Source organism: Musca domestica, unplaced genomic scaffold (assembly GCF_030504385.1).
Source record: "Musca domestica strain aabys unplaced genomic scaffold, Musca_domestica.polishedcontigs.V.1.1 107, whole genome shotgun sequence".
Lineage (NCBI taxonomy): Eukaryota > Metazoa > Arthropoda > Insecta > Diptera > Muscidae > Musca > Musca domestica.
Genome location: NW_026712125.1, coordinates 1,325,452 through 1,352,552, shown reverse-complemented (window position 1 = coordinate 1,352,552; position 27,101 = coordinate 1,325,452). Strand labels below are relative to the sequence as shown.

The 27,101-nt window shown below is 33.9% G+C and overlaps 4 protein-coding genes across 9 annotated transcripts; 1 reads left to right on the top strand and 3 right to left on the bottom strand.

The window, feature by feature from the left end:
• Positions 1-700: 700 nt before the first annotated feature.
• On the bottom strand, positions 701-3,571 carry LOC101899413 (alpha-endosulfine). 3 transcript variants are annotated; one of them, XM_020036750.2, is made up of 4 exons: positions 3,310-3,571; positions 1,849-1,990; positions 1,672-1,788; positions 701-1,615 (listed from the first exon to the last, which is right to left on the bottom strand). In XM_020036750.2, the coding sequence occupies exons 2-4, from the start codon at positions 1,912-1,914 to the stop codon at positions 1,442-1,444; spliced, it is 357 nt and encodes a 118-aa protein (XP_019892309.1). In that variant the 5' UTR covers positions 1,915-1,990; positions 3,310-3,571; the 3' UTR covers positions 701-1,441. The 3 variants fall into 3 exon arrangements, with proteins under 3 accessions (XP_019892309.1, XP_005183577.1, XP_005183578.1); XM_005183520.4 differs by having other exon boundaries at positions 1,849-1,974; positions 3,310-3,570; XM_005183521.4 differs by lacking the exon at positions 3,310-3,571 and adding an exon at positions 2,536-2,672 and having other exon boundaries at positions 1,849-1,974.
• A 1,983-nt stretch (positions 3,572-5,554) lies between these two features.
• Positions 5,555-26,582, top strand: LOC101900032 (tuberin). Its single transcript, XM_005183524.4, has 16 exons — positions 5,555-5,854; positions 5,915-6,297; positions 6,369-6,505; positions 6,567-6,741; positions 20,219-20,425; positions 20,835-20,985; positions 21,048-21,781; positions 21,843-22,119; positions 22,183-22,608; positions 22,715-22,914; positions 22,977-23,263; positions 23,323-25,423; positions 25,663-25,806; positions 25,877-26,047; positions 26,117-26,212; positions 26,276-26,582. The coding sequence occupies exons 1-16, from the start codon at positions 5,782-5,784 to the stop codon at positions 26,390-26,392; spliced, it is 5,679 nt and encodes a 1,892-aa protein (XP_005183581.1). The 5' UTR covers positions 5,555-5,781; the 3' UTR covers positions 26,393-26,582.
• LOC101899863 (peritrophin-48) lies at positions 10,205-13,394 on the bottom strand. The gene is made up of 2 exons (XM_005183523.4): positions 13,178-13,394; positions 10,205-11,327 (listed from the first exon to the last, which is right to left on the bottom strand). Exons 1-2 carry the CDS (start codon positions 13,271-13,273, stop codon positions 10,464-10,466), a joined length of 960 nt encoding a protein of 319 aa, XP_005183580.1. The 5' UTR covers positions 13,274-13,394; the 3' UTR covers positions 10,205-10,463.
• LOC101899690 (ketohexokinase-like) lies at positions 17,040-19,776 on the bottom strand. 4 transcript variants are annotated; one of them, XM_059129088.1, is made up of 3 exons: positions 19,451-19,752; positions 19,280-19,387; positions 17,040-18,194 (listed from the first exon to the last, which is right to left on the bottom strand). In XM_059129088.1, the coding sequence occupies exon 3, from the start codon at positions 18,190-18,192 to the stop codon at positions 17,236-17,238; it is 957 nt and encodes a 318-aa protein (XP_058985071.1). In that variant the 5' UTR covers positions 18,193-18,194; positions 19,280-19,387; positions 19,451-19,752; the 3' UTR covers positions 17,040-17,235. The 4 variants fall into 4 exon arrangements, with proteins under 4 accessions (XP_058985071.1, XP_058985074.1, XP_005183579.1 ...); XM_059129091.1 differs by lacking the exon at positions 19,280-19,387 and having other exon boundaries at positions 19,636-19,776; XM_005183522.4 differs by lacking the exon at positions 19,280-19,387.
• Positions 26,583-27,101: the final 519 nt, after the last annotated feature.

Genomic DNA, 27,101 nt, shown 5'->3' with positions numbered 1-27,101 from the left:
CTTGAGCGGAGTACACATTATGAATTTTGTGGCCGTTAACTCATGTCAGTTATAGTCGTCATGATTACATATCATCGAAATTGAGCGTATCCTGGTTGTTGTTGTTGGAAAGTCAAAAGCCATGGCAGAAAGGACGCCTCCGCCATGGCCTTTGCAATTTATAAATTATTGGCCTGTTCCAGAACTGCGAGAATGTAAAAGCTTTTACTACGATAACCGATTTTCCCTTTATGATATCGAAGAAAATTGCAAAACTAGTAGATTCTTGCATGCATTAGAACAGAATAGATATCAACTCGATTTTTAAAACCGGAATTACAAACATTTCTTGGGCACAATGCTCTTATGAAAATATGATTATCACAATTTTCGGTAAAGGGAATAGTCAAATTCCAGATATAATAAAGCGTTGAGTCGAAATTAGTTCTATGACATACCTCATAGACTAAAGCGACAGTGTGATTTGTGAAAATTCGATCAAAAGGGTTCCGAACACACTATCGCCAAGAAAACAGTTGCATGTACACTAAAGAAAGTCTTCATTAACCGGTTCATTCTAAATATTTTTACCGATTTGGAATAAAGTTAATTATACATTTATAATAAAAAATATCACATTTTCCGCCCTAACTTTTCAAACCTCCTTAAATACCTTTTTGCCCTGTCATGGTTTTTTATGTCAACAGTAAAACGTCATCGATTAACAATTTGTAATTTTACATAAATATGCATTTTTAATTATGTTTTTATTTGAATTTTTTTTTTGTTGTAAAGTTTTTCAATTCGTTTCGATTTTGTGGTTTGTTTGTAAGTTTATTTTACAGAACAAAAAAATTGTAGTATTTTTTTAATTTTTAATGAGTAAGCAGAAAATTAATTAAAATGACTTAAAAACTAAAGATAAAGGCTTTTGTTTTTACCCCCCGCTTCGCAAGAACATTTAAACAACAAAGCATAAGAAAATGCTCTTGATCTACAAAAACCAAAAATAAAAACTAGTATTCCTTTCCAAAAAAATATCCTCCGGGAAATATGAATAAATTGTGGCATTTTTTTAAATTGAAAATGAAAAGATTAATCTTCTAATTTTCTTTTTTTTTTTATAAAAAGCTCAGTGTATAGGTTTAGATTTGACATAGAGCGCTTTAAGTTTTCTAGTCAAACTGATAAAATAATTTGGAATTAGAGACCCACTGCTACTCTTCTTTCGAAGAAGGATTTATCGAAATCTCTTTGGGGCTTTGGGGAATTTTGTGTGTTTGGAAAGGAATATCTTCTAGCATTATTTGCATACAATTTTGTTTTTTAAAGTATTAAATATCATTATAGTAGGTGTGTGTGTAGTAATAGTAGTAAATTATAGGAGGCTATTTGTATGTGTTGTTTTTTTCTGGTTTTTTTGTTTCATTGCAGAGGTTAGAGCAAGGTGTGTTATACTAACTTAACTCGTCGCTGGGAATTTATTACAAGGCTGAATAATTGAAGTTTTACGCGCAGGCACAGTCTCTGGTGTGGGGATGGCTTCACCGGTTGTATTTTTATTGGCAAACACCTGTTTGATGCCACCACCCTTTTGTTTGGCCATTTGATAATCACCAGAATCAAAATATTTTTGCTAAAAAAACGACAAAAATTTATTAAATTTTCAAAACTACACGCTTCGGGACTTACCCCTTTTTGTAATCTCTTTTGCAAGAAGGCGGTATGGCCACCAGGGCCTCTCAATCCAACTGGATATTTTGATTTCAATTTCTCCTCTTCGATTTTTTCCAATTCACGGGCATTTGACTATAGGGAAAAATGAACTAATAAGACAGTTCCCGGAAAGTCACAATCAACAATGTTTACCTGTGATTCTTCGGGGCCATCCTGTGGTGTTGTGGGTTGGCTGCTGGTTTCTTCGGTTGAACTCATATTTAAAATATAACTCCAAGAGGATTCTTCTTTAATGAATTAGAAAGAGAATTTCAAGGGCTAAAAGGAAGAAAAACTAAAAATTATTTGTGGAAGGCTTGGAACTTTCCAAACATAAAATACACTAATAACTCATAATACTATCAAGTCATACCCCCAAAAAATTTCACTGAATCTTTGATCTTAAGAAGACCGGAAGAAATGCCTATCCACACAAAATCTGAGAACCTACAAAAACCCTATGAAATTACGTTTACCGGTTCCGTTCCCATTGAAAACCCATGTGCTACAGAATACATTGTTCATTTACGAAATAAATATTGTCAACATTGAGCAATACCTATGAAAATTTCATTCGACATTTGCTTTTTGATATTCTAAACCTGAACAATTGTGACTTCAGGGCCCACTGTAATGATATTTCACAAGGAAGTCAATTATTAATTCTGCCATTTCATGGTTGAACGATAAACATTTCATTTTTAACGAGTTCATATTTTGTTTTTATTTCTATATTTTCTTGTAACGTCACTGTATCACGCTCAATAAATTAACATCAATCATTTCTTTTGTTTATTTATAATTTTAGAAGTTAATTGCTAATTATAATTATAAATATACCTTCCTGCTCTCAACAGCCAATTTAACCAATGTCACTTTTCCCACACTACCTTCTCTCTCGCACCTTCTTACTCACTCTCTCTCTCTCTTTCATTTACACACAGTTGTTTTAGTTCAATGCTAATAACAATCAATCATGTAGTTGGCAACACGTATCACCAAATATTGACAGTTATAATTGTACAAATGGAATGGAACTACAAAAAGAGAATGAGTATGGCTTGTCTCAGCCTGCCTGCTGCCGCCGCACAATGTAAACAAATGCCAACCAAATATGAGGAGAAATGAACGAGGAAAAGAAAACAGCGCTAAACAGAAAAGAATTAAGCAAAAAAAAACGGCTGAAAGTAATGCGCGATTTTCCCCCATCCCATGGGTAAAAAATCAATTGTTTTCCTCCTTTTCAATGAATCATTTACCATACACAATATAAACAAGAATTTTTCTGTTTTTACTTATATATGACACCAAAAAATATTTTCACTATTTGCAGTTTTTGTTGTGGTTTGCATCAAAATGGCGGAGTAAGAAAACCACTAGAAAAAAACTGCAACGCTAAGCAAATAAATTAAGAAACACACACAAAAAAGCAAGCAAGGGCAACCACTTCTAGAAGAGGTTAGCTAGCCAGAGTGCAGTGCTGTTTCTCGAACTGATATCTTAACAAGGAAATTTACTCATTAATAATGCAGGCAATTCAACTTTTTTTCTTCTCTACGATTTGTTCAACTATTTCTTGTTCTGAAAAATTTGCAACTTGTTCGGCCAACTTACCTAGCTTGATAAATTAAAACAAAAATGCCTGAGCAATTGTTTTGTAATTGCCTGACAAAAAAAATCAACCTTAATACACTACACGTAATACAATTAATCTCTTGTTCCAATGGTGTTGTTATTGCGAATCGATCTAATTAGTTTTGTGAAGTAATTTTCAATTGCTAGATATTGCAAATTATTTCTTCTTTCCTCGGTATTTTATGTATTTTCTATATTTTCACACAACAGACAGTAAACGACTGAACATACGACAGAGTGAAACGATTGAAACGATAGTGTATTGAAATAATGTATTTCATTTGGCTTCATTCCCCTACCTCTTTCTACTTGTGAACAGAATGTCACCCTGTGGTATGCGTGACATTGCCAACCATTTGAACTTGTTTTGTCGTCCAAAACAAAATGATAACACATCCCCACTCTTGTTTGCTCTGTTCCAGAGACAGCAAGAATTTACTAGTTCTGTAAAAAAATTGTACATTCTTGCAATTTGGAACAGAGCGCATATAACAACAATTTTTGACACTTCGTTCTTCTGTTACATTTACCACTAAAATGTACGGGAACGTACAATATATAAACGAAAAAACCCCGAAAACTTTTCAAAATCAATTTCTATATATCTCTAAACATTAATTACGCCAAAAAAAAGTAAATTCGTTGTATTAAGGATTTTGATTGAAACTGATGCTCTGCTCCAGAACCTACAAGAATCGACTAGTTTTGTAATCTCTTCCGATATCGTAAAGATAAAATCGGTTATCGTTGTAAAAACTTTTACATTCTTGCAGTTCTGGAGCAGATAATGAATTTTTCTTTTCATATAATTGAAAAGAATACAAAATTGATGTCTGTAGCCAAGAAAATTAAAAAAAAAATAATTTAAAATGATTGTTAGCTTTGCCTTACCATGATTTTTTGCATAACTCACACAAAGTACGACTTTAAACCTTACGTTTTTTTTAATATTTATACATTTCTTCCATTTAGGTAAGTTTTATAGAACGTTTATATATATGAGGGTTAACCCACTGGATTTGGATTTAAATTGTCATATCCATTACTTTTACTTCAAATAAATCCTCTCACATGGCATTAGAGTCTAAAATTAAGACTGTTGACGTCTTCTGGGACCTATAGAATTTTATGACAAATAAATTTGTTGAGTATTTTGGCAAGCTACGACCACGTATAAAAGGAATTTTTAACCATATTTTGAAAATGGTTAAAAAATACCCCTTTCTTACAAAATAGTCCTCCCATTATTATCTGTAATATAGTTGAATGCCTATATACCATGGTAGAAGAATACAGGTAGATGCATCAACGCTTGGAAACATTAATTTGTAAAAAACTTTAAAATGTTTTGTCAAAAATAAGTTTATTTTTATATGTTTTCTTATACGACCAAAGTCGGAGGTTATTAAAATTTGCGTTTTTCAACAATTTTTACAAATTTAAAAAAGGTTTTAAATTACAAATTTAAAAAAGGTTTTAAATCAAACATTTCCAATTCCAAAATTGGCTTGACAGTTCATTGTTCCAGCAGCTTTGTCGATGCGTCTACTTACATTCTTCCACCATGCTTATATTCCTAAAATAAACGAATTCCATGGAATCTTAATCAGAAAATGTACAAAACTGAAGAATAGGGGGAACTTGCCCCCTCTATTTAGGTTTCTTTGTGATGTAAACAAACTATCACTTCTCAGTGAGTACTCCGTTGAACATGTGCAGTTTGTGGAAATCAGCTGTTTTCTGGGCGAAAATGTGTTTCTAAAACCCTACATCAGAAAAGTCCGTTTTCGACCTATAAAAACCTCACCGTTTGTCTCTGTTTTGTTTTTCTTTACGGCGGTGCTGTTCCTTAATATGAACTTTGTAATCTGCAGTTTTTCTGATTGAATGACCATTGTTATTTGTTTTGTTTTCACATCACTCTTGATAGGAAGTAATTTTTTAATTTTTGTCAAAACACACAATTTATCTAATTAAAGAAAACCTTGCCTATAGCCTCCGGCCGGCGTGATAAGCCGCCGCTGGAACTAGGATACTCGCTTCGCGGCTCATTAAATTAAAATCATTTTCCAGCTTATTGCGTTATCGTCATGTCTTATTCGTAAACAACGGGTTCTCGGAAATTGTGCATTACACTCATTCGTAAACAAGAGATTTCTCGGGGATTTTGTTTTCTGTTTATTATTTATTTGACATTATGTTTTATCTTTCCTATTCTTTGGGACGTCTTTTAATTTGGTTTCACAGAGTAAAATAACACAAGAGTACGGAAATCTTCTTGGAATCTCCTCGGTTTCCTTTGAAAAAAAAAAAGATATTTGTACGGCTGATCCTTTGGAAATGAGAGAATAGACTAATCTCCCAGACAACAACAGTTTAAATTTGACAGGAAGGACTTAAGAAGCGATTTAAATTTATTTGATTTTGTGAATTTCTAAGACACCAATCGATATGAGTTCAAAGGACAAAGAGCTGACCAGATCAAAATTAAAAACATTCTTGAAGAATGCCAAGAATCCGGCAGGTAAGCTAACATTGGACTACAGTTTTTAGGATTTTTTTCACATTTTTTACGCATTTCTAGGTTCTGGCAGTGAGCGATCTTTGCGACCGGAAACCGAACGGGAACTGCGTCCGGAACAACCAGTTGCCCAGCGATGTAAATTTCTTAAGGATTTAAGTGATATCCATTTACCCTCCCAAAATCTGGATGAAACGGCCATAGTAAAACTATGGGATACAACCAAAGATTTGTTAGTGCCCACCAAATCGGCTGAGTGTCGCCAGACGGCCCTAACATTCTACAAAAGACTTATTTATACGCAGTACAAGAATTTAACCTATATGCGGGAGCAATTCTTTTTGGTAATACAAAATCATGAGGTTCCCGAAGATTTAAAACATCGTCTGGAGCTGTTGGATACGCTGACGGAAAATGGCAAGGATATTAAGAACTTGGAAGATAAGGTTGGGCCGGAAAGGACATCAATTACTTATAAAGTTTCGTTTTTAATGTTTTGTTTACGGTCGTTTTGCAGATCGGCCATTTCATGTTACTCTGGCTACCGGCCATACATCAGGCGAATCTTTTACGTCCCTATTTGGATATGTTGGGTAATCTGATAAAATTCAATGCTGCCCATTTGGATAATGACATTATCATTGGCATTGTGCAGTAAGTTGTGTTGTGTGTGTTTCTTTGAGGAAACTTTATTTGGTATCATTTTCTCTTCTAGAAATGCCTGCAATTTAAGTTGTTCCGTTTCGGATGAAGACATTGGCCTGCAATGCCTTAATATCCTTGAAATGGTAATGGGTTATACGATTTTCCCCAGCGATCCATTGCCTCAGTTTGTGTTCACTTTGTGTCGCACAGTGAATATTGGACCCTATTGTCGTGCCTCTTGGAAGGTAAGTGAAGTAAAAAATTGTTGGCCAGTATGATTGGTAATATATCCAACAGATAGCCAAAAGATAAGCCAAATGCCAGTACAACTAGAGACATCTATTTCCTTCACAATAGAATCAGAGTTTTAGGTGAAGTAGAATTTAGTTTGCAACACACGAAGATCGAAATCTCCAGACTACCGAAAGCTATAGAAGGTCCAAATGGTTTTCAAATACTCTCCACTAAGAGAAGATATTAAAAAAGTTATACACAGATGATTTGCAAAATGTTCTGGCTTCGCAAAAAATATTTAGGGAGTCTTCTAGCAACAGACGGCCATACAGGGTGACATAAAAAACTGCAACAAATTCAAAAGCCGTAGTTTTTCATTTTTTTTTTAACTTTATTGAATGAAAGAACAAAGTGTCGGAAATAGCATCAAATTTTAGAATAAGTTTAGATTTGTTCGAATTGGTCACCTTTGGTACCAATTATGGCTCTCAAACGGCCAATGAAACCGTCACACGCTGCCCGAATGCTAATTTGCGGTATTTTGGCCCATTCCCGGCGAAGCGCTTGCTTAACGTGATCGACACTTTGATATTTTTTAGTGCCAACCTTGCATTCCAAAATACTCCAGAGTCCTGTTGGAATGACCAAGGTCTGCGGTCAATATGTTTGCGTGCCCAAGGCTCTAATACACCCTCCAGAATATTTTCGCGATAATATTCGGCATTTATTCTAATGCAACGGTCGATTAATACGAGCGGAGAGCGACCATCGGCTGCTATGGCGGCCCACACCATCACCATGGCCGGCGCATGAGTTTTGGGTGGCAATCTAATGTGCACATTTTCAGCTGACAAAACTAAACACGATCATGTTGTTTGTTTACAAACTGCTGGACAACAAATGTTTTCTCATCGGAGATCGGAGAAAACGAAATTCGGCAGTTTACCGCTTTCGGCCAAGCGAAGCAACTCTTTAGCTCTTTTGAGCCAATTTTCTTTCTGTTGCGGTGCAAAATTCTTTCACTATTTGGAATTTCAATGGCGAGCTCATTTTTCAGTATTTGCCGAATGGAATATTGCGATATGTTCAGCTCACGAGTGTTGGACATTTAGCACTTGTTTTCAAAAAGCATCCAAAAGTGGAGACTTTCAAATTGAGCTCAAAGTCATACACTCTTATTTTTAAAATTAATACTGAAGTAAATATTCTCAATTCTTTAATAGATTCCTGACTTAGAAAATGGTTTTCAAAACATCTCCAATAATTAAAAATTTTTAAGATTGTCTTAAAGTCAAAGATTTTCATTAACATTTATAACTTAATAATTAATTTAGATAATATTTATGAAATTTTATTTATTTTTATCTATCTCATATCAGTGGAGGTTTTGAAAATACCATAAAAAAGCCGAAATATATAAAAGTTGCAATAGTCAAACATCATTAAAATTTCGTATTGAAGTCTCCAAACTTCAAGATTACTTGGCAAAAAAGTTAAAAAAAAACCAAAAAAAGAAAATGCTAAAAATATTTAGAAAATGTAAAAAAAAATTATTTTTTTTTTTTAAATTAAAAACATTTTTAAAATCAATATTTTTTAGTAGCATTTTTATGTAATCAACTTGTTAAAATAATATTGAAATGAAATAATTCAAATATCCCCTTCTATAGCTAGTTTTTTGGTTGGAGACTTTTGAAATTCATTTAAAAGTACCCCAATTGAATTTTACATTGAAGATAATTGAAATACACGACGTCCGCACTGTTCTTCATAAAGTCTCCAAAAGTGGAGACTTTTAAAAATTTGTAAAAATATTAATTTTTATATTATGGAAATTGTTATAATGCCAAAATCGATTTTGTTAGGTTTCCACAAACTTAAAATATCAAAATTACTTGGCAAAAAAGTTAAAAAAAGTGCTAAAATTTTTTTGAAAATTTAAAAAAAAATATTTTTTTTTAATTAAAATTTGTTTTTAAGTCTGTATTTTTCACTAGCATTCTTATGCAATCAATTTGTTAAAATAATATTGAAATTTAACAATTCAAATATCCTTTTCTATAGATGGTTTTTATGGTTGGAGACTTTTGAAATTCGTTTAAAAGTGCCCCAATTAAATTTTACATTGAGAAAATTGAAATACTAGATGCCTGCACACAGACTTTAAAAAATTTGCTAAAATATAAAATTTTGTATTACGGAAACTGTTATTATGCCAAAATCGAATTTGTTAGGTCTCCACAAACTTAAAATATCAATATTACTTGGCAAAAAAGTTAAAAAAAAGTGCTAACAATTTTTTGAAAATTTAGAAAAAAATATTTTTTTTTAAATTAAAATTTGTTTTTAATTCTGGATTTTTCACTATCATTCTTATGTAAGCAATTTGTTAAAATAGTATTGAAATTTAATAATTCAAATGTCCTCTTTTATAGCTAATTTATATGGTTGGAGACTTTTAAAAATCGTTGAAAAGTACCCCAATTGAATTTTACGTTGAAGATAATTGAAATACAGGACGTCCGCACTGTTTTTCAAAAAGTCTCCAAAAGTGGAGACTTTTAAAAATTTTCTAAAATATTAAATTTTATATTATGGAAATTTTTATAATGCCATGTGACATGCCAAAATTTGTTTTTTTGGGTCTCCACATTTATAAAATTGCTCTCAAATGAATAATTTAGGAATAATCATTTAGCGACAGTTAAGAAAAAATTGTGGAGACGCTTTAAAATTTTAAAAACCTCACAATTTTCAGTAGAAATCAGAAAAAAGGAGACTTTGTGTTGCAATAAAAATTTAACAAAAAGTTAATTTTAACCAAAAAGGATTAAAAATATTTCGGTGTTACCAAGTATTCTTGTTTTAAAAGAAGGTGAAAATTTTTGAAATCATATTCATAAACTCAAAATTTTATTTTTTTTAAATTTTAATTTTACACATTTTGCAAGCATATTAATGTAAAAGCCGTTTTTAATGATTTTTGAAAAGTCTCCAAAAGTGGAGACTTTCAAAATTTTCTTAAAATATAAATAATATGATTCTCTCTTCTATAAAAAATATTCTAAAACTAAATTTTAAAGTCTCGAAAATGTCAAAAAATTACACTGTCGAAATAACCCTATCCCAATCGACTCCACAATGTCTGGGCCCATAGAGCAATTGGAAAAAATCCCCCCTTTTAATTCAAAAAGAAATTGGAACAAAATATAAAATAAATTATTCTAATACCCCTCTCTGGCTGTCAAAAGATTATTGGCCTCCATTTCGAGTAATCTCTACAACATGTCATTAATTACAGTCAACACTTTTTATGAAAGAAAAATATTTTGACTTGTAGTTTCAATGATAGCTTATCACGCCCCAATGAAATACAACTGTTTTGTTTGAAGTTGGTAACAATGTCAGTCCCTGCCTGAACTTTTCAAAAACACACTCAAAAAAACATGTCTTGAGATTAGATTACACATTCCATTCAAATTTTGCAAATAAATAATACTTTAATTTTTTATTGGTTAAATACAATCGTACATATATATAGTATTGGGATCTTAAAACTAGTTTATAATAATTGAGGAGGTGTTATGGGCTATACATATATACTAGAATTAGACAATGACCATCCGAACGTCTGTCCGTCCGTTCGTCCGTCCTAATTAAAGAAAAATTCCAGGTACATTGAGAGGCGAGAATCATATTATTCATTGTTTATCGTTCAAGATATAAACACGTTTTAATATTTCATGTGACCGGAGGCGATTTCCTGGGGCGAGACAACGATTTTGGGCATGGGAGCAGCTGCTGGCGTTTCAACGGCACTCAGTCCATTCTGCTGGCATTTCTGATTCGAATCAAAAACACAGAATTTCTTGTTGTCATCGAAATAGAAATTTTGCGGGCATTTCTGGATGTGCAACTGGCCATTGGCACAGACAAAGAATTGGTTACAGTCGCTGTCAGAGGCATAGAACGTGATCTGATCATTTCCAACATTTTGACACATCGTTTCCATGGCATTCTTGGCCAATTTCTCAACATGGGACTTGATTTTTAGCAAAGGTGATTTGGTGGGTTCCATCAGGCAAATGGCATCCAAATCGGGCAAACACGAATTATATGTGGCATTATAGTATTCACCCAAGGGACAATTGGTGAGGATGGCCTCACCATCTTCACACAGATAATAGGTTTCACAGTTGTCATAGTTCGACATTACCGTGTGATCGGGCACCACACAATTGCACTTGTAATTGGCATTGTAGAGAATGGGTTTGCAAGCCAACTTGGAGGCATCAAAGTAATAACCAATGTGACACTTGATGTTTTGATATTGGCCATTAACACACGACTGATAAATGTAACAATCGCCCTCGACTGCGCGTACACTGCCATCCGAACATTCGCTGGGAACTTCCTTGTTTTGACAATCGCCACCCTCCATGCACGTAAGCGAGAATTGATCGAAATGATAACCATCGTCACAATTGTATTCATGGGCCATGCCATTGGCACAGACATAGAATTTATGGCAATCATTGTAGTCAGCAAAGCGGGTATCATTTTGGCGGTTTTTGCACAAAGTCAATACATTTTGGGCCTAGAAAGAGAGGGAGAAAAAAAAACAATGAAATTAATAAACATTAGAGACTCATAAAAACAAACTCAAAACGGTCATATTTCATTTTAGGAGAGATTCCATGAAGATGACATTGTTTTTTCGGCATTTTCAAAAAGTCTCCAAAAGTGGAGAGTTTTGAAAATGACTACATATTGAATATTTTTGATATTAGATATTTTTAAAAATGTTTCCAAGTAATTTAGAAAAAAAATACTCATTCAAAATTTACACTATCTTCCGTTTAGCTATGTGTAGACTTTTTAAATAAAGTCAAAAATTAATAAAAATTATTCTGTAAGTACAAACATAAGTTTAGAATGCTTGGGACATAATTTTTTTAAAGTCTCCAAAAGTGGAGACTTTTCAAAATTGCTCAATTTTGCCATTGGCTATTGTAAAAAAATTCTCTTAACATCTTTGAGCTACAAATAATTCAAAATTTCCCATTACTTTAGCTCTAGGGTAGTGTAGACTTTTAAAAAGTGGCTAAAAATTAACAAAAATCATATATTATGAATTGTCATCAAGCAGGAAATGATTTGCTATAGTTTCTAAAAAGTCTCCAAAATTGGAGACTTTGTCAATTTTATTTGGAAATGGGTTAATTTTTCAATTAAAATTCATTAAAAATTATTCTTAGTTATTTTGGAGGGAAATCGTATCAACATTTTGTTGTTTGCTTCTTTTTAATGCTGTGTAGACTTTTTAAATGTGGTTAATTTTTTAGAGAAACTAGTTTTTGTGAAAGTACGTTAATATAGAATGCTGTTGTGATGATTTTCAAAAGTCTTTAAAAGTGGAGACTTTTTTTAAATGTTTTAAAAAAGGGTCAATTTTACGAGGGAACATCCAAAAAACTATTCTCAAATATTTTGGAGGGAAATATTTTCAAAATTAACCTCACTTCTATTCAATCGCAATGCAGACTTGAGAAAAATTCACAACATTTCTAAAATTCTTCTGTTTTTTTTTTATGAAATATTTATAAGTTATTTGGGTTTTAATTTAGTTTTGTTGAGAAATATGTATTTTTCTTAAGTCTCCAATAAGTGAAGACTTAAGAAATCCACTATTTTTAATGAAAAATATTTTAAATTCTTGTTTCTGATAAAATATCTGAAAAAATATCCACAAAACTCCAGCAATTGCAGAATTAAGAAAATTATGTTTTCTTTGTAGAAATGTTTGCATAATTTTTTTGAACACATATCCCACAAGCTTTCAATTCAAATAACAAAAAAAAAATAATTAAAAAATATGACCTTTTTAAAGTCTCCAAAAATTGTAGAGCTTAGAAAACTGAGATTTTCGATGATTTTGAGTTGTTAAAAATGATAAATCTGTATTCAGTAAACTTCTCTAAATTTTTGCAATTAAATAAAGCTAAAAAAATATAGAATTTAAAAAGTCTCCAATAGCCTGGGAGTTCAGAAATTGATTGATTTTACATGAAAACTTCTATTAACTGCCACAGTTACATTGAGACACATATTTTACAAAGTTTTTCAAAGATTTTAAAATTCTCCAAAAGTGGAGACTTTTGGTTTTATTTCAAAATACAAAATTTTAAAGCTTTGTATTGAAATAGAGGTACAAATATGATTTTTTAGAAGTCTCCAAAAGCTGTAGAGTATTAATTTTGTCTGTGAACTACTACTTTAATTTGTATTGGATTAGATATTTCACAAATTTTTTAGAAAATTATGCAAGTCTCCAAATTTTTCACTTTTACTATTTTATTGTAAAAAGTTTAAATTTATGATTTCGTTTTTTTAAGTCTCTCAAAGGGTTTTGAATTCGTTTTTTTTTAATTTTTTTCAAATACTTACAATTTCATTAATTGATTCACGAAGTTGAGGTAAACTCAGGCCATGGCCCATGGCCAATAGGCTCACAAAAATTACGAGTTGCTTTGCAAATTTCATTTTTCTTTTAAAGTTTTTCTTTTTTAAATTTTGTGTTGTTAATTTTTTTTTTGAACTGGATTCTCACTTTTCTTCAAAATTTTTGCCAATTGGTTTTTTTTATGCTGTTGTTTTGTTAACTGCTTTGCCAGAACTGTCCCTCTCAGCCAGATGTCAAACTCTTTTAAATGATTTCCACTCCCAATCTAATCAAATTACCGATTGTATTCAATATCAGTATTAATGTTTTTTGTTTGTTTTATATTCACAGGAACCAAAACTGATAACTTCCGTTGCCGAAATGTTTAATTGTTGTATTGGCTTAGATAGAGTCTGGGCCAAAGAATAAGGCAAGACGCAAAAAATGTGTTATCTGCCTAAACTGTTTGCGTTTTTTTTTTACTTTCCGCGGAAAGAAAACTAATCTGTCAAAACAAAAAAATCAAGGCATGGCCAAATATCTTAGGAAGTGGCTGGCTGGCTGGCTGGGTTACACCTCCCATGCCATGTTCCCATGCTTACTTATCGTGTTGGGGACACGATTTTTCTTATCAAGTGAACAACACGATTCTCCATGTTTTTTGGGTGTTTTATTTAATTAGGCTTCTTAATTATCGACAAATTATTGTGAACTTTTTTTTCAAATGATAAAGCAGAAGAAGAAGAATGACATGTTTTATTTATAACCCGAATTGTGATGAATTAATGGGAACACTTGAAAAAAAAAATATTTTGTTTTAAAAGGTTACTGAGTCATGGCTATGTTATGTTTCCAACTAATTGACAGCAAGAAGATAGTTAATTCAATTAATCAAAATTTTGCGAAAAACAAAAACAAAACAACATTTGTTGCATTTCTTAAAAAAAAACCAAACAAGGACAACAATGGCCCCACATTGTTGGAATTCCATTGCGATATTTTTTTCTATTTGCAATTCTTGGAAACGAATTTTGTGTTTGGTCTTAATTAAATGCTGTAAACATTTTCCTAGAGTCCAAAGGTTGCGTGTTCCCTAAGTAGACGTATTTTTTTCCGATAATGCCAAATGTCTAGATGGACCCCAGTGATAATCTATCAAAGTTTTGTCTTAATAAATCAAATATTTAATAGATTTTTATGACACCCATTGAAATAATCTTGGGAAAACGTGCAACAATGGCTATGAAATAAATAATGCTTGGTTATCGAATTCTTGTTGGTTACTACCAATATAAATAATATTATTATGAAAGTATTTGAAATATATATTTTATTATTTTCTTAATATTTTCATATCTTCTATGGAATTTTTTCCATTTAAAATTTGAAAAAAAGAACTTTTGTGGAGACTTTTTAAAAAAGAACGAATTTTTGAACAATTTTAAAGAACTCTCCAAAAGTGGATACTTTTCAAAAATTACTATAATTAATTGATATCAGTTGTAAAAGTAAAAAAAAAAACATTTTTCGAAAAAATTATTTTTTTTACCACTTTTAGTGGATATGTTATGAATTTTTGCCAATAACCCTCAGCCATATGGCTAGAGAGGGTATTTATCATTTTATAGGGCCAAAATGTGACTCATTGAAATAAATGTTGTAGACCCTGGGTCTCTTTGGACCAAATTCGTTTCAGGACATTTGGAGTCGATCTAGCGATGTCCTTCCGTCCGTCCGTGGAAATTGTGAAATTCAATGAAAATTACTATACTACGGGTCAAAGTATTGTAATTTGAAAAATTTTGAAATTTTGAATAAGTTTTGGAAACTTTCCAAAAGTGGAGACACTTTTTTCTTTTTGTAATTTTCAGATTTTTCTGCACGAATAGAAAAAAGTGTTGGAATTATATTCTTTAAACGGAAAATCCAAAAATGTTCCTTTGAGATTATTTGTTTGTACAAAATCAAGTTTACAAAATCATTTTGTAATTGTCTTGAAATTGGAAAAAATGTGTTTCTGATTTTTTGTAGAAGTTTGCGAAATTGAATACCTCAAATATTTTCACAAGATTTAACGCAATTCTTATTTTCATTCGAAATTGCCTTCGACAGAAAAAACTTAATCTTCAAAAAGTGGTATGTTCGACGACGAAAAACTCTCGTAAAATCTTAAAAATACCGAATATATATGAGCATATACGAAGACGTGTCATAAGCCATTACAATATTCAAATGCGAAACTTGAAAAAAAAATCCGGTGAATAATGTAGCTAAAATCATCAAAATACCGAATATAGGGAGGTACCGTTATATCGGGGCTATACGAAGACCAGGACCTGCATAGACAATTTTCTGCCACAGGCTGTAGTACCTATTTGGAACTTCAAATACGTAATTCCAAAAAATTTCGGCGAATAATGTCCCTAAAATCATCAAAATATCGAATATAGGGAGGTACTAATATATGGGGCCTATACGAAGACCTAGAATATTTTAAACATAGGCTGTAGTAACCATTAAGATATTCGAATACGAAATTTGAAACAACTCTGGTAAATTATTTCCCTAAAATCGTCTAAATATCGGAAGGTTCCGTTGTATGTGGTCTACACTATATGGTGGACCTATATATACATTTTTCTTCCAGGGGATAAAGTACTCAGAAGGAACTCCTTTTGTGGATTTTCAGTTAATTTCATTGAAAATTTTGACTACAATCATTAAAATACCGAATATCGGGGGGTATTGTTATATGGGGGCTAAGCGATATTGTGGACCGATATATCCCATCTTCGAACTTGATTTACCTGCAGACAAAATACTGTTCTGTGCAAAATTTTAGCTTCCCATCTTAATTCGTTTTGATTCTAGCATGACTACAAAAGACGGACAGACGCACGGACAGGGCTAAACCCTCTGAGAATTTAACGCTGATCAGGAATATATATACTTTCTTAGGTCTAAAATTATTATTTCCATGAGTTACAAACGGAATGACGAACTTAATACGCCATGCTCCATACTATCTATGGTGGAGGATATAAAAATTATAATTTTTTATTTGACTAAACTGAAGGATATTTAGTGGTGTCTTTTTAACATATTTTTCATTTTTTTTTTTTTTTGGAAATTTTCAATATCTCTGTTAAAAATGTCCATACCTTAAAAAGTATTTACAAAATGCATTTCCTGTTTGAATATAAATATTTGAAAATTAACTAGGAGTTTTGTGGAATCTTTTTTTTTGAGAACATTGTCAGTTTTTATTTTTTTTTTTAAGTTATAACAATTTTTAATAGATTAATACAAAATTCAGTTTTCTTTTTTATCAATCTAAATATTCTAATATTCCCGTTGCACAATGTTCGTAAACCACAGTTTAATCATATCAGCCATATCTTCAAATCCTATCATCTGGGGAAACTCGTAGAGATTATTTGACATTTCTCGCTAAACTGTCAACGATACGCAGTTATAATTTATGTAGTTAGACCATAATACAATATTCAAACGTTTATCGAAAAAATTTGCAATATTTTCTTATCGCTTAATTTTTATTAATCGCCTTGGCATGTTCTTTGACAAGAATCTGTGTGGCCGCCGGTGAATTATTGATGATTGATCACCTGAGAAAAAAAGTTATACCATAACAAATTGTTTGCCATAAAGATTTTTGAAAGCTAAAAGATATGCCAAGATATAAACGATAATATGCGTATTACGAAAAATAATGAATCATGCATAAAGTTGTAGCTTCTTATCGAAATTCTGGCTTCTTGGCGTCTTACGAAATAGGAGCAAATATTTCCAAAGGAATTTTAAACAAGATAACCATATTTTTGCAAAAAAGGGTAAAAAAGGAGCTAATTAATTTAGAAATTTTAAATAAATTGTTTGAAAAAATTAAATTTTTTATATTTAAGTTACAATTTATTAAATAGTTATTGTTCATTATCACATTTTAATTATTGTTTTGGAATGTTCTTTATTGTCAATGTTGCTAAAAAAAATTCTCTGATGTCAAAATATTAAACTTAAACTATTTCTTAAAGTCAAAACATAATTATATTTCTTTAATCTGAAACTGATCGATTTCATCATAACCTCTGCGCTGAATTTTAAATGCTGCCGCTTGATTTGCATAGCGCACAGCCTGGCTCAATGGCTTTTTAAGGAAATGTAAAGCATAGATACATGCTGCCAGAAATGTGTCTCCTGCACCCAAGGAATCCACTACTTCATTTACGTGGAATGCTGGAACCGAGTCATATTCTCCAGACGAACTCAAACAATCCGAGCTGACAGAACCCCAAGGGCAAATAATATCTGTCGTTGGCCTTTTGAAATTATCTTCTGATTTTTCTTTCTTCCGCATGTCATGAATAATTTCTTTGGCACCATAAACTGCCTCCTTGGCCGTTTTCCAACCCATATGTTCGGCAATATCTTTAGATACGAACACTACATCAGCTCGGCTGGCTAATTCAAACAAATCCCGGTTCAACTTTTCCAATTCCACGGAGATTTTTATTTCATTATTCTTCATCTCTTGGTTGTGCTTACGAATCCATTCAATCATTTGCCGTGTTTCCTCAACATTACGGCCCTCGAAATGTATCCAACTATACCACGATAAATCGATTTTCTTAAAATCTTCATATGTGAGAATTGGAAATCCTGGATTGGAGTGAACTATGGTTCGGGTGCCTTTACTCTTGACCAATATTATACTTGAAAACGGCGGATCCATAGCTGTGGTTGGACATTGTTCTATGTGAATACCACGCTGGCGACAATCTTCATAGAGAAATTGAAATGCTGGTGATGTACTAATCATTCCCAGAAATTCACATGGGGCACCCAATTTTCGCAGCACTGTGGAGTTATTTGAGGCATTTCCACCCCGTTGCCAATAGCCATTTTGACAACGTCTATCCGTGTCCTCTTGGGGATATTCAGCACACACATGGATTATGTCCAGCACACACATGCCAACGCAGAGGACTCGTTTTTCCGACATAGCTGAAAAAATGAAGGCGGAGAGGAGAAAGAAAAGGAAAAGTGGTATTAATGACGTGATATGAATATGAAAAGTTTTTCAATTTTAATTTGTCCTTCCAATGTTTAAGAAAAATTCAGGGCACATTTGCATCTTTTATTGGACGGGAATAACATTGAAATTTGAAATCAATTTGGTTGGCCATACAGGAATTTTTACATTTATTGTGACCTTTAACACCCATAATGGTATAATATTTTTTCCCGATTTCACCTCCATATACAGGAGAATTGTAGAAGACGTCTATTTTTTGAAGACATCCTTAATGTCTTCCAAAGATATTTAACCTCACCAAGGTCTTCCTAGAATAAAGGATGTCCTCAAGGTCCTCTATGGATTGAATAGTTCTTCAAGATCTTTTACAGATAGCAAACCTCAGAAAAGCATCCAGGGGATGGAAGACCTCCAAAAATTCTTCATGAGGCATTTAGAAGGCCTTATAGCCAAGGACTACCTTTAGGATGTTTTAAATCTATATAGTGACATCTCAGGAGATCAAGTTATAGCTTAAATTATTTTAACTAGAGCTTTGAAATTTCCAAGTTGAAATTTCCAATCAGCGTACATTTCGGTTAGTCCCCTATTTTGTCCATTCTTCGGTATATTCTCCATCTACAAGTATTTAGTGATTTTCAATATTTTCAAGACTTCCAAGTTTACAACTGAATTGGCTGCTATGTGGCCATATGGGTATGGAGGTATTGAATGAAAATACGAATTATGAACAATTTTCAATGGTGGTTCACATTTTGGCTATGCCACCTATTGCGGTAACAACCGATTTTGGTCATATCTTCCGGCCAAAGCAGCAGCAGTTTAATATTTTAAAATCTCATGACATAGGTCAAATCGTGGTGCCCTGAGTACGATACTATTATTGGGGATCTCAATACTTCTGAAGTTACGAGGAGGGGGCTCTAACCCCTCATCGTATTACTGATAATTGCAATAGTTTTCTGCTCTATTACTTGATTATAAAAATTGCATTTTCCTTTTATGAGACCGGTACTTTTCAGACCAAATATTTTATTGCGACTGTCGTGATTACCCTTCGATTGATCTGGTAATAGCTCTTTTGCATACAGTTTTTGTGGAAGACTTCGGTCATCTATGAATGTTGTTTTGAGGGCGTTCTAATTTCTAGGTTCAGGTTTGGCTGGCAAGACGTAGAACGATCAATACATTGCAAAATCAATTCATGAACGCAAATAAAACTTACCTTAATTTGCATTAAATTTAATTTATTCTTTCGCCTGTCCCCTATGAATTGATCTCAACTAATTTCAAATTGCAAAGTTTCGACCTTTGCAATTTCTTATAAAACTACTTGTACGTCTCAAAAACAGTTTATTTTTTGATTGGCAAGCCACACTTTCATTAGAAAAACTTTTAATTTATTTTTACTCTTTTTATCTACTCAAGGTGTGTGATCACATCAAAATGTTACAACTAATTATTATTTGTTTGTTTTAAATTAATATTTCGTTTTTCGTCGTTTGCTAATCTTAAACTGTCACAAAAATGTACTTTTCAAGTGTGTTCACATATGTTTTTTGACATTTATTAATTTTAATCTCTATTGAGGTAAACAGATACGGCTGTTGGCTCCATTGTTATGAAAACAACAAAGAAAGTATGAAAGAGAACCATAGATCAGGAGAAAGAGTTAAATCAATGAGCTCTACTATGTGTAGAAAGAGAGAGAGTTGTTGATAAACAATTGTTGGGGTTTGCATGCTTTGGTAATGGGGCTGACTACTTGAGAGTGGGGACGCAAATTGTCAAAAACATTAAGAGAGTTGAAGCAATAAAGAGAGCTTGGCTCCATGAAAAGAAATGAGAAACAAATGAAACAGCTCATTTGCCGCCTTTTTCCGTTAAAACAAAGCTTTTGGTTATGAAATTATGTTAAATTTAAATTGTTTGTGTATTTAATATCCATTACATATTTAAATGTATTAATTTGTTGTTTTTTTCTCACTTTTAGATAATGAAAAATCTTTTGGGCACAGAACTGGGTTATCATTCCATGAAAATGATGTGTAACATCTTGAACGATCGTTCCTCATACGAGGATGAATATTTGCTGAGAGGCGCAGTATTTCATTTGAATATGAACATCTTTAATGCACCAATGGTATTTCAGGTATCACCATTGTTCTATGCCTCAATGGTGTTGAATAGCTTTTTGAGGGTAAGTTGAAATGCCTTTATATGAGTAAGTATTATACAAAGAATCCTAAACACAGGGGTCTATACTCTACTCCCTATAAACAAGCTTTTATGGCCGTATATAGTGAAATCTTAATGAACTACTATTAGAGAGTCATTGCCGATTAATAGTAAATATGTATTTATATGTCCTTTTAATGCAGTTTTTACATAACCGGAGAAGGGAATTATAAGCTTCTTTCAAGAGTCCTATAAAGGATTTTATATAGATACCCCTAAAAAGCCTTTACTGCCAGCTATAGATTTCTAAAAACAGTCTGTGGATTCCTATAAAGACGTTTTCGTAAGGGCATCTCTATATGACAGTTGCCATAGACCCCTTTTATTGATTTCCTTTCCTTACTTTTTAATTTATCTTCTTTTTATTTCAGGCTCTGGACAGCCGTCATGTCTGTGTCACCTATGAGGTCATCTTAGGCATACACATTGTGATAACTAAATATAAATCCGAATTACCCGAAATTATTTGGGATCGTATATGTGATATAATGTCGGCCATTGTGGATAATATTGAATATTATGGTAAACTAAATACTATCAGCTTTTCCTTGAAAATAATACATAATTTCCACTCCCTTTTGCAGAAAGAGTTTTCAACAAAACCAACGACTTAATTCACCTAAAAAGTCATTTTCACGAAAATATCAACTGGATTGAAAAACTGCTGCAAGATGAAAAGACCAAAATTCTAGCAAATTATGAACGGATTTATGATCTCATTGAAAGAGTTGCTGAAAATCGTCCCGAATCTTCAGTGCTGCTTCTCATCGACTATCGCTCATCGAAGATAACAGCCACGCGCCCCGAATGGCTGCAATTGTTGAACACCTTCGTACAGCGTTTCTATAAAATGTCCAATACACCGATACGCATCAAGGTCATACAAAGTTTGGTCAATATTATGGATTTAAATCGTTCCTGTTATGAGGAGGAAATTTTGGAGCGGGTTGTGCTGCCTTTGTTCTCACAGGTCTGCAATGAAACCGATGTCCAGTTGCGTTGTGCCGTTGCCAATGCTTTGATAAATTTTGCCCGTCACTGTGATACCAAACGCTGTGGCGAACTCTTAGATCTACTGGAGAAAATCATAAATCGTCCCTATGAACAATATAAATTGAATGGGGTGGAAATAAAAACCGAACAGGATATACAAGATGTGGTGACGGCGGTGGATGGCCTTATTGAAGTTTTTCTGGTGAAATTATATCGCCTGCCCTCATCGCATGCCATAAAAATATTTAATATTTTAATTAGCCACTTGGAGTTGCATTACAACAATCCCAAGGTTTTTGAACAAATCAATATTGTGAGATATAAGGTAAGATATAGATAATGTATCCAAAAGTATGAAACTTAAATTTCCTTCGTTTCTTTTAAAGATTTTCGCCTGGATGTTAAAGGCCCGGGCAAATGCCCTCTACCACATTGGCTTTCCGGATCCCACAAACAATGATGCTATTAAGTATAGTTATTATTTGGGTATAGATTCCAGTATGCCAGCCGTCCATGATATCTCAGCACATCATCATCAGCCCAGACATCAGTTGATGTCTCAACTTTCGGGACATGATCAAATTGTGCCGAATCCCCATTTTACTACAATTTCTATAAAAAGGGCCTGTGAAATGATTGTCAAATGTTTGGAAAAGGATAGGGGTAAAAAAAAACGGAATTGAAATATACCCAGAACATTTTTATAACTATCATTATTTTTTGTAGATTTTCAAATCTTCCAATTGGTCATCAAGGAATTGCCAAAAATAATGCAAAACAAGGCCTTGATCCAGGGCAATGATATCGAGTCCCTGGCTGCTGCTCTATTTAAAATAATTTTCGAAAGCAACAAGACACTTCATATCACCTACAAGTCGAGTATTGATGAGTTAAACTCTTTGGTATTGCCGGCCATTGCCTCATTGGTTATATATCATCAATATATCCAACCCTCAAATCAATATAAAATTATTGAGGTTTTGAAAATTGGCATTTTATCAGGCATTGCAAATATTTGTATAAATACCATGACAACGATTATTTTGGAAATGCCAGAGGCCTTAATGCGAAAATTGCCTGATATTCTGTTGCAAATGTCCAAGATGTCCGATACACCGGCTGTGGCCATTTCGGTGTTGGAGTTTTTGTCAAGTAAGTAATGAGACCATTTATCTACATTTTCTGCTTGCCTATCCAGTGGTCGTCTGAAGTATTTTTCCTTAAAATTCTGTAAAATTTTTCGTTATTTCTCTTTCAGTTTTAAGCCGTCTACCCAATGACCTCTTCACCAATTTCACACCCCGCCAGTATATGTATGTCTTTGCCATTTCCTTGGCCTACACCAAACCACATCGTTATGATCACTACATTGTTTCATTGGCTCATCATGTCATTGCCGGTTGGTTTTTGAAGTGTAAACTGGAATTGCGCAAGAACTGTGTTACCTACATTATATCGGTAGGAAATTCTCTCATTCTCAAGTTTTGCTCTTCCTTTTTTAATTCCAATTTTCTTTACAGTCGATTCAGTCAAATGCCAGCATGTTGTATGACGATATCAACAAGCTGTCGCGTAACTTACAACGTCAAGATTTGAATAGCCTCAACGAGGACTCGTCAAATCGTAAACGTAGTACCAGTTTAACTGAACGCGGTAGTCGCAATACATCTGCCATGGGGAGGGGTGATTCCGAAATGCGTCCCTTAATGACGGCCAGTTTGAAATCTTTTCATGCCGAACTAGCAGAGACATGTATTGACTTTTTGGCTCGCCACACTTTTTCTCCATGTTCGGCATTGCCAAAGCGGTAGGTATAATACAGCTATAATAAATTTGTTCTATTCTGATTTTCTAATATCTTTCCAGTCTTCCGGCTGTTGAACATCTACTCAAGGATGGCCACTCCCAGACCTGGATAGTGGGTCATAATCTTGTAACAATCACCACCTCAGGTTGCCCATCGGCACCAACTCGTAATGGTCTGTGTGATCGTTGCTCGCAATTGGGCAAAGCCTACACGCTGAGTCCCAAGAACAGCACAGATACGAATTCCGGAACAACACCACTTTCACCCGAAATTAACCAACAAAACCAAGCCGCACCCAGCTATGAACATCGTTACACCAAGGTGTCGCTACAGCACAGCAGTGGCAATGAATCGGCCGGTAGTACCGATTTAACTTCATCCTCCTCCTCAACATCACACACAACACAGAGGCAAACTTCTAACAGCTCTACAGCTTCTTTGGAAGCCCTATCACGTCGTGGTTCTAACCCTGAGGCTGGTAGCACCGATTTGGGCGTGGGTGGCAGTTGCGTTTCTCTGCTGGGCAATTCGCTGTCATCATCTAGTGTTTGCGCCTCTCCCATTTGTGTGCGTTCGTGTACCGGGTGGGCAGAGATATTTATACGTCGACCCACGGGAAATATATCCTGGATAACACGCATTCAAAATCCCATATCCAATGAATGTTTTGGTTATGAGGTGCCGTTCAGTAGTATGGTTTCGTTGTTTTTGCCCACTGCTCAGGGTGGGGTTTTTGGACCAGATTTTATGCAAAATGAACCCCAGATGGGAGATTTGAATATTTCTACTGACTCGAAGGAGAGAACCCCAACGCCCATACCAGTTGAAGTTACGAAGGAGGAAACTAAAAAAGAAGAAGAAAATCGCACAAGATCCACCAGTAAAACTAGAACTCTGTTGCGACAGGAAGAGATATCTTCTTCAGCTGTGGCCGTGGCCTCGGCTGGTACGGCTGCCATTGATATACCCAAGAAACCGGCTGGAAAGCGTGGCAAGGAAGCCCTCTGTGGCAGTGTTAGTGATGGTGAAGCTGATGAGGAGTACATGAACATCGATGGAGGACAAATGAGGGCACGTAAACCTGTGCGTCGTGTAAATTCCAGCCCGGAAATGAGTTCCAGCTGGCGTAATACCTTCTTGGCAAATAAGCCGGCCCCCTTGGGCCAGGAATCGAACGTGGCGGCAGATCCGCCCGTAGATCCAAATCAACAACAACACTTACAACAAATGCAACAGAAAAAGAAAACTGTGCAGTATAGCAAGGTTAGCTGTGAAGCTATTCCGGAAGAGATTGCGGGATCAACCCCACCGCAAAATGTGGCGGCGAATAATGATGGCACTTTGAAGGCCCCTGATGCTGGAACTTTGCCTCCCAAACAGTTGTCGGCCGATGATGTTAGCCAAAAGGGGTCAAGTGGCCAGATTCCGGTGCAACAATCGGCCTCTTCCACCTCGCTGAAGTCAACAGGAGCTGGAGCCGATGAAAAGGTGGTAAATAAACCGCCACTCTCACCAGCCCCACAACATTCGCCACGCATGGAAAAGGGCCATGCTCCAGCGGTTAAATCCACCTCTTTTGGATCTCACCAGGGCTTGGCAAAGTCGAGCAGCGGTGGTAATAATGTCAATATGGCTTCCTCGGCCACAGGAGGTGGCAGCTCCCAGAATGATTACAACAATGGAGAAATGCGTGGTCGTTCCAAAACCATCTCCGTTGTGCGAGAAGTAAATAATGGCAAAACTCGTCCCACTGCCAGTTCTTTCTCGCGTTTCGGCAACAATAAGCCTCAGCTGAATACCAAGCTTTGCATTAATCCAAGTTTCATATTTATGCAACTCTATCACACGGGTCATGTTCAGGTAACGGATACACCAATTAAAGTGCCTCCCGAACAGATGAGTGCTGTGAGCCTGTTGGATTTGGCGCCACCCTTTGAGACGCATAAAATTGGTGTGCTTTATGTCGGCCAAGGGCAATGTAATAATGTCGTCGAGATTTTGAGAAATTCTCATGGCAGTACCCGTTATGTGGAGTTTTTGAGAGGTTTGGGAACATTGGTTAGCCTCAAGGAGGCTGCACAAAATAATTTGTTTATTACTTTGGATACTTGTGGGGCCGATGGAAAGTTTACCTATGTGTGGAAGGATGATATTGTGCAGGTGAGAAGAGAATTTTTCATGAACCCTCTTTGTTAGGACCGTCAGTGCTAAAAGAGTTGAATTTTTAAGAATACTTTGATAGGACAATCAGTGCTAAAAACGTGTATTTTTAAGAATACTCTTCTGTAGGACCATTACTGCTAAAATCGTGAATTTCTCCTTTTCAAGAGCACCCGTGTTTTGTATTACTTTAGTTAAATCCTTAATTATTTATTCAATTAATTTTATTTTCATTTCAGGTAACTTTCCATGTTGCCACTCTAATGCCCACCAAACTGCAAAGTGATCCAAATTGCAACGAGAAAAAGAAACATATTGGCAATGATTATGTGAATATAATTTACAACGAAAGTGGTGAAGAATATAATCTCAATACAATTTCGGTGAGTTGCCATATTTTCAACATCCGATTCCCGATACATATACTTAATTCGAAAAATATTTTATCCTCAGGGTCAATTCAATTATGCATGTGTCATTGTGGAACCTCTGGAGTTGAATACCAATCGGATTTATGTTAAAGTTCGGCCGGAGATTGCCACATTTGTTTATCATCCAGTACCGAAAATTGTGTCCGATAAAAGTGCCCCATTGTTGGCCAGGCAATTGGCATTGCATGCGAATGTAAGTTCGTTTTCTTTTTTTATTAATTTAATATAGTAATTTATGTTAATATGTTTTTCTCTTTTTAAGTTGGCCTCCAATGTCTATCAAAGTTTGCAAAAGAAAAATCCCTATGCTTCCAATTGGTTGGAAAGATTGCGTAGCATTAAACGTCTAAGGGCAAAGGTGGGGATTTTATTTTTTATTTATGTCTTCTATCTCTAATTTCTTCTTCTTCTCTTTTTCCAGCTAATTGAAAATCAAGTCCAAGGTGGTGTCACCGCTGCCCATGCCGACATAGATGATCGTCCTTCGGAAGCCTTACACAAACAAAATACAAATCGTGACTTTACAAAATACACTTAAGAAATGTTACCACCAACACCTTCACACAAAATACTAGCAACTATAAACGACATTTATGGATTTTATGAAATTTAAAATAAATTATTTATATTTCGTAAAAAAAACGATACAAAAAGAATAGAATTCTTTGACAAAATAATATTTAAACTTGTTTAGCTGTGCTTTAATAATTCATTTTCTTTTATTTTTTTTTCTTTTTGTTCATCCTTATTATTTCTAAGATTTATATGTGTTAGGTTTAAGAAATGTTAAATACGACAATTCTTGTTAACGACAACAACAAATATAAACATATATAAATATTCAAAACATACATAATAAATGCTTTGTAGCTTTTTATATAAAAATAATGTGAAATGATTTCTTTACTATTACGAAATTTTCTAAACATTTTGAATGATATTATATATTGAACGACGGTATATATATTTTGTCTCAGATATTTGTAGAAGACATGTACAGGCCATTTTTATCAATTTTTTATAGGACGTTTAGAAGGTTAGAATATGGATTTTTATGGATATTTCCATTTTCCATCAATATATTGTATTTAGAGTATTCTTTTGTTCGGAGACCTATAGTGAAATGTTCTGAGGAATAATTTTTTCTACAAGGGAAATCTTCTTATATGTTGATTTCTACCAGAAATTTGCACAATTCGAAAAGACTACCAAAAAATACCCTGAAATATTGAAAGTCTAAATTGTAA